This window comes from Lutjanus erythropterus, chromosome 2, assembly GCF_056507025.1.
Source record: "Lutjanus erythropterus isolate fLutEry1 chromosome 2, fLutEry1.hap2, whole genome shotgun sequence".
Taxonomy (NCBI): Eukaryota; Metazoa; Chordata; class Actinopteri; order Lutjaniformes; family Lutjanidae; genus Lutjanus; species Lutjanus erythropterus.
Window position 1 is genome coordinate 20,449,473 of NC_139318.1, and position 10,619 is coordinate 20,460,091.

At 42.3% G+C, this 10,619-nt stretch overlaps 1 protein-coding gene across 3 annotated transcripts in view; it reads left to right on the forward strand.

Moving 5' to 3' along the window:
- The window catches only part of srgap2 (SLIT-ROBO Rho GTPase activating protein 2), a 74,110-nt gene extending 63,491 nt beyond the window's left edge, over positions 1-10,619 (forward strand). For 2 of the 3 annotated variants that reach the window (XM_084731317.1, XM_084731320.1), the window contains exons 15-23: positions 64-198; positions 289-394; positions 3,313-3,537; positions 5,188-5,267; positions 5,590-5,788; positions 6,659-6,796; positions 7,276-7,513; positions 7,611-7,721; positions 9,095-10,619. In XM_084731317.1, the coding sequence (XP_084587443.1) occupies positions 64-198; positions 289-394; positions 3,313-3,537; positions 5,188-5,267; positions 5,590-5,788; positions 6,659-6,796; positions 7,276-7,513; positions 7,611-7,721; positions 9,095-9,667 (1,805 nt within the window). In that variant the 3' untranslated portion in view covers positions 9,668-10,619. The remainder of the gene's footprint in view (positions 1-63; positions 199-288; positions 395-3,312; positions 3,538-5,187; positions 5,268-5,589; positions 5,789-6,658; positions 6,797-7,275; positions 7,514-7,610; positions 7,722-9,094) is intronic. The other variant, XM_084731319.1, reaches the window with a different exon arrangement.

Sequence of the window (10,619 nt, forward strand, 5' to 3'; positions counted from 1 at the left end):
TAGCTTTTCTGTCCCACACTCCCCCCTTCTCCTTCCTGTCTCTGTCTTCTTGTCTGGATTTAGGTGAAGACCCGCTGGCAGGGGACCAGAATGACCACGACATGGACTCTATCGCTGGTGTCCTGAAGCTCTACTTTAGAGGACTGGACCACGCCCTCTTCCCTAAGGAAGTCTTCCATGACCTCATATCCTGTGTCTGTAAGTCTCTCATCCTTTTGAGTGAGTGTGTATTTTTGTGTGTGATTGTGTGAGTAATCCCCTGGGCGTCCTGGCTGTGTTATTTTCCAGCGATGGAGAGCCTCCAGGAGCGGGCAGTCCACATCAAGAAAGTTCTGCAATCTCTGCCGAGCAAAACCCTTATCATCATGAGATACCTATTCGCCTTCCTCAACCAGTGAGTAGCAGTATGCGTACACACACACTCACACACACATACAGAGGAGAGTAAAATGTATAAAACAGTCCAAATAAACATAAAATAGTATGAAACAGTGCAAACAGTGTCCATGTGTATAGGTGGTACAGTATAACTAATGATGTCCATGAGGGTTGACCATTCTACTTTGAGCCTCACAGTTGGCTGAGTCAGTGTGGCCGGCGGCAGTATGTAGTCGGATGGCTATTGGTACAAAAGAGTGCCTTAAGCGCTCCTTCAAACCTGCCTGAGGCATACTCTAAAAAAGACGCCAAATGTTTGGATGTTGTTGTAGTTTCAGAAATGATGACAACACAGACCGTCTATATCAGCGAAGAGGAACACTGGTGATGAGGGGATGACTGATGAAGCTCACAAACAAGGCGAAATGAGCGGTAACATTGTAGCAGCTGAACATCAAAAGTTGCGATGCTCCCAGAAACAACCACTGAATTAACCAACTCCACGGTGGCACAGTCTCAGGAAACAAGCTGATTGAAAATTAAACAAAAGCAGATTATCTTACACTCTGAGGCTTGTGTCAGTAACATTCAATGGTTCCTATTCGTTAAATTACATTGCATTTGTGTGAACAAAGCGTTTCGCCCCAGGTTTATAATGATCTCACACAAAAAACACTAAATGGTCTTAGCCAACCATCCGACCTATATCGGTCTCTTGTGTAAGCATGTCATTGGGTGGAGGGTGAAAACAAACTGACCACTGAGAACAAAATGTATAATTAGAGATGACAGCTCGACTCCTAGACCTTTTCAGTTAATGTTGAAGTGAGTCACAATAAGATGCCACGGTCAAAGTCAATTGCTTTCAATATCAATCAGTGTACAAGAATATCTTTCCATGTACAAAAGTTCACTAATAGTCGGAACACTTCTTAATCACTATAAACCACAAAAAGGAACTATCAGATGAACTGGTCACATAAAACAGTCTAAGGGGAAGAGAAAAAAATCTTTTCAGAGCTAGGGTCTCAGAAACTACCATACCATTGTGACACTGCTTGTATCTAAGATCAGTACACAGTCATGCATAACTTGGCATAAAGAGCAGAAAACCTGAAACTTTCACAGCACTTTACAAGATTAATAGGGCCTCATCAGCTTCCTTTCAACAGTTAAGGAGCATCCCTCTGCTCTACTGCGTACCCCACACACACTCTCATAAAAACCATAAACAAACACCAGAAGGAGGTTAAAAGGTCTTCATATTGCCTCTTCACACTAAATATAAACATCCCGTAACCTTCGCAGGAAGTCAAGTATGGACCCTAATCAAAGACCAAAGTGCAAAGAATATTTCTTCTTGTTCATCCCTCAGGGAAATTGAAGCTTCTGTCTTCCACTTCAAGTTTATTTAGCCCAATATCACATACAGTGCCAAGAAATGTTAGGTGAACTACTACTCCATCCTTTCGTTTCTGAAATAAAATGTATTCTTCAGTTAGTGTTAAGTTAGTTGCTAGATTCCAGTTTTCACATAACATTTGTCCCAGTGGCACACAGTATAGAACATTCAGGTTGCCAGTTTGAGACATACAATTTCATCAGTTCATTTAAAAGGAGAACTGTACTTTCCTCCATGGTGCCCTTCCATAAGCACTATTTTCACCCTATATTTTTCTTATTGCAGAGACATGAATCATGACCTCAGACACTTTGATCTACATAGACTGGTGTTTAACTGTAACTCAAAGGTTCTCTTACACCTTTTGACATTTTTTGACATCTTACTTCATCTTAGGTTCTCTGAAAGCACATGTGTATTTCCTATTTGACTTTTTAAATATTTAGATGATTTAATAAATATGCCTATTGCTGTTCTTTTAGCTATTCCCAAGGTCACCACAAAAACCTTTGGGGATGCTGCTTTTAGCCATTACACCCCCAAAATATGAAACACTCTGCCGTAAAGATTAGACTTGCTGACTCAGTGGAAAGTTTCAAAGGACAACTCAAAATGCAGATTTTTAATATAGCTTTTAAAAGCTGTCCTTTTTCACTCTTTTCTAAAGAAACATTGGTGATTATATTTCATAAATAGTAACACTTGTTTCTCCCTTCCTCCTTGTGTATGTGTTTGGTTTTAAACCTGTGTTTTTGGTGTTTCCGTTTTTGCTACTGAATTGCAAAACACGTCGAGCTATGCTCTGAGCATGACAACGTGCTATGTAAATAAAGATAATTTATTCATTCAATTCGGAAAACATTAGTTTGTTTGTCTGTTGCAGTGACTTTGATGAAGGTCAGACCACATTTTATAGATGAATTATGCATAAAAAACTCTTTTTCTTGGCTCTGTATGTTCTCAGTTGACTCATCAGCCACAAACCCAATCTCTTTAAAAACACATGGACAAACTCCACCAAAAAGCATTGGCTGATAAGGCAGAGTTTTAAAAAATCCACCACAAACCACCCCTGAACTTATGACAAAGTCTTTTGGTAAAGGGAAGTAGCAAAAAAGGAGTGAAAGACAAAAAGAAATGGGATGTGGAAGACCTGAAACTTGAGACTCCTGGGTAAACCAAGTGGTCCCAGACAGATCGTGTGGAGGCAGAAGGGGAGCTTCTTCTTTTGCTTTAGTGATTTACAGTCACCCCGATGCTTCTGCTTCTTCTCAAACACTGAAACACACACACATCATCAGATCCTCCGTCACCGCAGTGTACAAATGAAGTGATGTACTGAAGCAGGCTCGTGCAGTGTTTACTGTTGGACCAATCCGACATACACAGATTACACGTGCAGGGGGTGATGTAGGCAATAGATGACATGTCATCGTTGTTTGTGTGCACAGTCAGTTTTGTGTTTATTATATGTTTAAGAGAGAAGGATGAGGTAATGCCCTCTAAATGACTCTGCTTTCCTTTCTGCTCAGCTTGTCTCAGTACAGCGAGGAGAACATGATGGACCCCTACAACCTGGCCATCTGTTTCGGTCCCACACTGATGTCTGTCCCAGAGGGCCACGACCAGGTCTCTTGCCAGGCCCACGTCAATGAACTCATTAAAACTATTATCATCCACCATGACACCATCTTCCCTGGACCGCAGGACCTGCAGGGCCCCATCTACACCATCCCCGGAGCTGGAGACGACTTCTGGTGAGTGTGGGAAGGAGTACGTCTGAGTTGCTAAAGCCAGTAGGCCTGCAGGGAGTGCCTTGTCCAATTGGTGTCCGACTAGAAGGGGACTTCGAGATGATGAGAAGGCTGGGGGAGGGGGGCAGGTGGTTGATTTAGGGGCTGTCATGGAGTGATGGTGGGCTTAGCCTGTCTGCCCCGCTCAGGGCCAGGGGGCCACGAGTATCAGCTTACCCTCCATCACACAGGAGATTAAAGTACCGCCTGACCACAGCAGCCTGGGAGTGCACAGCATGCACACAGCACAGTGCACACAGGAGCCAACTTTCAATTTTCCTGTAATGACAAGCCTCGGCACCAGCCATTATGATTACTGCCAGTCAGTGCTGTTGTTTTGACTGTAAGTCGCAGGAACAGTTCTCACTCTCTACTGTAGACAGAAAGTGGTACCACACTGGCATGGCTGGGCTTTGTTGCACCCAGGACCAGAGCTACCATTTAGGTCATGTCATCAATACCGTACTTCTGGGAATTTGGAACTTTCAGCAACTTAAAGGCAATCTACGTTCAACTAATAAAACCTACATATTTAAATTGGAAATAGCCAACTTTTTGACTTATCATTATGAAGTAAATTTTGATTGCACACAGTGTAGAGGGTGTAGAATAACGACACCATCAGCGTTTAGAGTGGTTCCCTATAAGCCTCACATTCAGTATGCGAATCTGTCTGCCACCGGGCACAGCTTATTTTTTCTGGAAACAATGATGTCTCCATTATAGACTAAATTCATGAACACGTCATTTCTCTTAATGTTTTCACATAACGTTACTCCCTCCTCCACCCTGACACCAATCCCTGCTGTACTTGTTTGTGTGAAGCAGCAGGCTAACATTCACTTTACCTCTCCAGTAAACATGCTTCTTTCTTCTCTCTACCATCTGAAGTGGTGTTGATAATTTCTTCACAGCTATTACTCGATTAGGAGAAAGAAAGTAAAGAATCGCCAAAGATTTTTTGTAACTGATTAATTGTTTCAGTCATTTTGGCCCTGTTTCATAGAAAAATGTCAAACATTTGCTGATTCCAGCTTCTTAAATGTGAGGATTTGCTGCTTTTCTTTGTCATTCATGATAGTAAATTAAAAGTTTTCAGGCTTTGGACTGTTGGCTGAACTTAAGAACCAATTTTAAAACATCATTTGAGAAATTGTGATGTGCCATCTGGTCATCTGATTAATTAATAATTTAAAAGTATTTATAGTTGCAACCCTACTTCTAAGCAAAGAAACCCCCTAACCCTGAATTTACAGAAAATGTAATTGAACAGTTTGTAATAACAGAAAAAGAAACGTCAAATAATCTAAGACTTTCTTTTTAGTGTCTGGTCATTTTTCTGAGAGAAGTCAGAATGCCTCGGAGTGATGTGGACTAGCGTCTAGCAGAGACAGACGGCACATTTTCAACAAAAACTGTTATTTCAAGGAGTGTACAAGTTTCCAGTGTGTCTCTAATCTCAGCACTGAGCAGTGGCGTGGTGCTTACAGTATGAGCTTATGTGATTTAATAGAAGAATATGAGGTCAGGCTGTGACTCATCAACACGTGTTGTCCGTCTGAGACTTGTGCGGTTGTGTCCTCTAACCTTGTCTGCCCCCTGTGTCCACATCAGTGACAGTCCACACTGTGAGCCCCCCCTGGTGGAAGAGCCTGCGCCTGACACTGTCTCAGTGAGCCACAACAGCGAAGATGGTGAATACCACACACACACGAACACATGCAATACATGTACTTTATATGCTGTATTGTCACCAGTTTATGAGATCTCTTCCTGCTTCTCTCACCAGTTACTGTGGCTCTAACCATTTAAACCAGCTCACGTTCTGCTCCCAGTAACCTGTTAATTATGCTGCTTTTTAACATTTGTGCTGTCACCAAACACAGTGGCACTAACCTGCTACACTACTAATTTGGCTCCCCCTTTCTTCCACCTCTCTTTTTCTCTCATCGGTTTGCTGCTGCCCCCTGCTTCTCCGTCACTTCCTGTGTCTGTCCACCATCCTCTGAACCTCAGGCTCCTTGGCTGTTTCAGAGTCCGACCCGTTCGAAGCCATCGCTCGGTTCGACTACTCCGGACGGACTAGTCGGGAGCTGTCATTCAAGAAGGGGGCATCTCTGCTACTGTACCAGCGAGCCTCCGATGACTGGTGGGAGGGACGACATAATGGAGTGGATGGACTGGTGCCACACCAGTACATTGTGGTCCAAGACACGTAAGATGTCTTCAGTTGCTAGTCCTATAAAAATCTAGCATGAGGTACAGAATAACATGTTATATATTAATTAATAAATGACAGTATTTGTCAACATGGGTCTTAATCTCATATCTGCCAGGCATAAGGGAGATAAAGCAATAGCCTAACAGTTTTCAGCCTAATATTTTTTGTGTGCATATATGACTGTACGCTGAGGAACCTCTTGTTGTTGTGGTGATTCACAATTTTTAAAAAAGCAATTTTAGTAACTTCTCTATTTAATACAAACCTTCCTTACACCTTTTGACTGGCAGGAAGGGGAATTAAATCATCAGCAATTCCAAGGCTAAAAACAATGCATACCTACTCTGTTATTGGACAATTTTTGGCCTGCCTCATCCATAGAAAACTTATTTCATCTTAAACAACATCTTAGGTGCTTCACCATCTGTTGCCTGGTGTGGATCAGCACTCTACTGAGTGCACTCTTCCAGTTTTGTCTGCTGTGAATATGAACCATGACAATATTTTACTTATCGCCTTTGGTGCGGAGCAAACTCTTGCCATCAGGGCAAATGGGAAAGAACTGTCTGCAAAAATATAAATAGAAATTACACATCTTCTATTAATGTGATGAAAAGTAAACACAGACAGAAGTCCACTGGAAATCCCCGTAGCTAAGGAAGTTAATCTGCTGTGATACGTAGCGAACGGCATATCAAAGTAGATCTACTTCCTCGTCAGATTTCCTCATCATATTCATGTGGACAGTGTCAGCTTTTTCTTTCAGAACTAATGTTTAAGTGTGAGACGCAGTTCCTCCTCTGCTGATTTGGTTAATGACAGAGGCACAGCAATGATTTATGAACTATTTCTTGGCTGTTTCAGGTCTGATGGGGGCAGAGGAAGTCCAAAGCCTGATGTGGACAGCAGGGACCTGCTGGAGGAGAGGGTGTCGACTAGAGGCAGCGCTGCATCTCCTACTGGAGCTCATGTGGCTGATATCTACCTGGCCAACCTGAACAAGTGTGTCTCATGTCCAGTTTATCATAGATTTTCATCTGCAACTTTACTTTTCAGTTTGTATAAAACAAAAACAAAAACCTGCAATACTTTTTGGTTTCTTCTTCATGAGTTTTTGTTGTTGTCATCTTTAGCGAAAGCACACCAACGCAGAGTGGCAACAATTAAACAAATTGCCAACTATTTTTGTCAGTTAAGAATTTAATAATGAATTATTTCAATCAGTTATTCCAAGCAAAAATGCCAAATATTTATGTGTGGGTTCCAGCATGTTAAATGTGAGGATTTGCTGCTTTTCTTTGTCATTTCTAATAGTAAAATGAAAAGTCTTGGAGTCTGGAAAATTGTAACGAGCATTTTTCTCTTTTTTCTTATTTTATAGGCAGAATAATTAATTTATGATTCATGAAAATAATCCGTAGTTGCAGCCATAAACAAAGTAGATAATAGAAAAATGTAACCAAAATATTTGTTTCATTCAGGATGAGGAAACGTCCAGAGTCCGGGAGCATCCGAAGAACGTTCCGGGGCTCAGAGAGTGACAGTACTAGTCCAGGAGCCAGCGGAGGAGGAGGAGGAGGAGGAGGAGGGGGAGGAGGCGTGAGAACAGCTTCTCTTCCTGTCGGTGGGGCTCTGGTGAAAGAAACTGGAGACAAAAGACCTGTCAGCGCTCACAGCATCCTCAACTCTGTCACCCGCCACTCCTCTCTCAAGACCAAGGTACGGTGACGTCTTAACTTCAACAGATTAATATTATGAACGGACTATTGTGTTTTATTTGGGCAAGTTTTTAGTGGAGGACTTTCTGAATATTTAGGTGGAGAGTCCACAGCTACGGAAGACGACTACAGCAGGGCGTTCGAAGAGCTTCAGCAACCACAGACCACTGGACCCTGAGGTTATAGCCCAGGTGGAGCACAGCTCACAGGTACAGATCAGTTACATCCACATATGGCTGGGTGATGGACACAAAATCAAATGTCACAATATTTTTGACCCAGTACCTCAATATCAATAATTTTTGTGACAGTATTGTAGGGCTCTGTACTGATGCTTTCCAGAAGTGAAAGTAACTTAGTCTTTTTTTTTTTTGAGGGGGCTACTTGTAATTTAATGAAAATTTTTTCAAGTTCGTCATTTTACTTGTACCTCACTTATGTTATTTACTTAGTTATTTTTAGAATTATAATTAATTTCTCAGGTGGTCTTATTAATATTCATCTGCATTTTGGTAGCCAAGGCTATTTGATCATAAATGGATCAATGAAAACCATGTTATGTGAGTGAATGTAATAAAAAAAAAACCCACTGCTGCAGGCACAGGTTTATAGAGGTGACCGTGACCACTGACCAGTGCAGGAGTGAGGAGTAATTTAGACTTGAGATTTGGCGTGATGATACCCCTTTTGACTTAATGTCTGTTTTTGATAATACATTAAACATCAGCATTTAAACAATAACTGATAGTAGTATTTTTTTTTTTTTTTGAAGACTTGCTTTCACTTTTACTAAAAGGCAAAATTCTACACTTTTCATGTGTTTCCAGTCACTGATGAAGGTACATGCAGTCACCTGAAGCAATCAATTTGTTAGTGCGCGTTATATTGACCAAGAAAAGGTCTCCTGCTTGCAGAGCCATGCAGCAATGCCTACTAGTACCAGGATGCATTGTAGGTGATCTTCTGACACTCATGTGATCACCACTCTAGCCTCTAGCTATTACTTTGTTGGCTAAAACATAGCCTTTGGTGACAAAAATACTCATCTAGTATGTCCACTGGTGAAGACTATAAATCCAAGCTTAAGTGTGTAGTTGTCACTCTTGTCACTGGATGCTGGAAGAACAACAGATTTTACAGATTAATCAGGACTCTACTTTCTCAGTCAGTATAGCCCAAAGTACGGAATTTATTGCTTCAACTGACTACATTTACCATTAATATTGTTTCCCTTTGAATATTTGTAGTTGAGTACTACTTCAGCAACTTGTACTTGAGTACTCTTTTCAGTACTCTTTCCACTGCTGGTGTTTTCAGAAATGAACACAAAGAGATGCTTGATAAATAATAATCAGTGATGTGGATATAATGAGTAAGTGGCAGAAATTACTTCACTTTACTGTAATGCAGCCTTTTATATCATATCACAATATATAACAACATCCAAAATCGGCAATATCCATTTTCATATCATGATATCAGTATAATATAAATATATTGCCCAGCCTTACATCCACATTTATTTGAAGTATTTTTATCCACGCTCTAGTATTTATTTTATGTCTGCTTCTTTGCATTGCAGGACATCGATGCTACGATGAGCTCTGCACTGAGCGAGCTCAGTAAGTTGGAGAGACAGAGCACCTCGAAACACACACACACCCCTGACGTGGTCCTGGACACACTGGAGCAACTGAAAGGTGTGGGTGGTGGAGGAGGAGGAGGAGGAGGAGGAGCCTCAGAGCCTTCCAGTCCACTACACTCCCGTCTGTTACGGGACAGCGAGGGGGGCTCCTCACACACCCACCCGCTTCAGCGCAGCGCCTCCTCCGCCAGCGACGTGCCCTCCTCCTTCCGCCCAGCCAAGACCCAGCCGCGGAGCCCCCTGCCCTCCGCCACCTCCCCCTCCCTCTCCTCCTCCTCCCTCTCATCATCTGTACCTTCCTTCAGAGAGCTGCGCCCTCCGGCAACGAGGCCTAAACCAGTGGTGTTCCCAAAGAGTGGAGGAGGAAGTGGCAGTCCAGCCATGGGTTCCCCAACCTCTACTGTGCCCCCTACACCTCCTCCTCCACCTGCAGGCCACACGCACTCGCTCCCTCACACTCCTCCCCCTCCACCTCCACCCCAGTCTAACGACAAATCCTGCCCGGCCTAAGGCCTCTCAGTCTGCTCCTCGATACTGATTCTTACAAACTCTTTGACTCCTACAGCTCTTTTAGCAGGTGCAGAAAGCACTTCAGACCTAACCCACTACTCATGTGTAGCATTCACTTCTTTGGTGTCCAGGCGAGTTCTTAAAGACACCATGTTCCCTTCTTCTGCCCTCTCCTGGCAGCTCTGCTTACTACACGTCAGCTATCACAGGGCGTAGATTAGTCTTTTTCTTTGCCACCACAGAGATTCCAGGAATCACTGGATTTTAAAATCTTGTACAAGGGAACGGGACTCAGGATGGACACCCACAGACCTGCAGCTTACATACACTAGCTTGTGATGTTTGATGAAATTGTGTTTGAGTGGGTGTGCAAGAGTGTTACTTGCCTTTACACACAGATTTAAGTGAGGAACAAAAAGCACTGTTTGATTTTTGTATAGTAGACATGACAGTTGTTTTTTTTTTTTCTTTAATGACCCATGACTAGCGGACTGGAAGGGAGTGTTTGATTCCTGAGAATAGACTGTGAAATGCTAAGCTCTCATTCACTGACTTGCTGCTTCAGAAGTGGAAGACTGCAGATAAAAGGTGGACTTTTTGATTGATGATGAAAGAGGAAGGAAAACTGGGCCAAATATCAGTGTAAGTCATGTGATCAAGAGCTTTATCTTATCTCTTCCTCCAGTGTTTGATATGTTGGTGATTTTTTTTTTTTATTATGATTATTGTTCAGTACTAGTACCACAACAGGAGCATAGCAGGAGCAGCGTTCTCCAAAAACATAACAGTAATTCTAAATCCAAATATAGCAATAATAAAAATACTGACAGCTGGTAGTTTGAGGCATTATGCTGCTCCCCTGCTGCAGCTCTCTTGTGTATGTAGAGGACCACTGAAACCCAGCATTTTTATAGGTAATGTTGGACTGTATAAACATGCACACACATTTTCT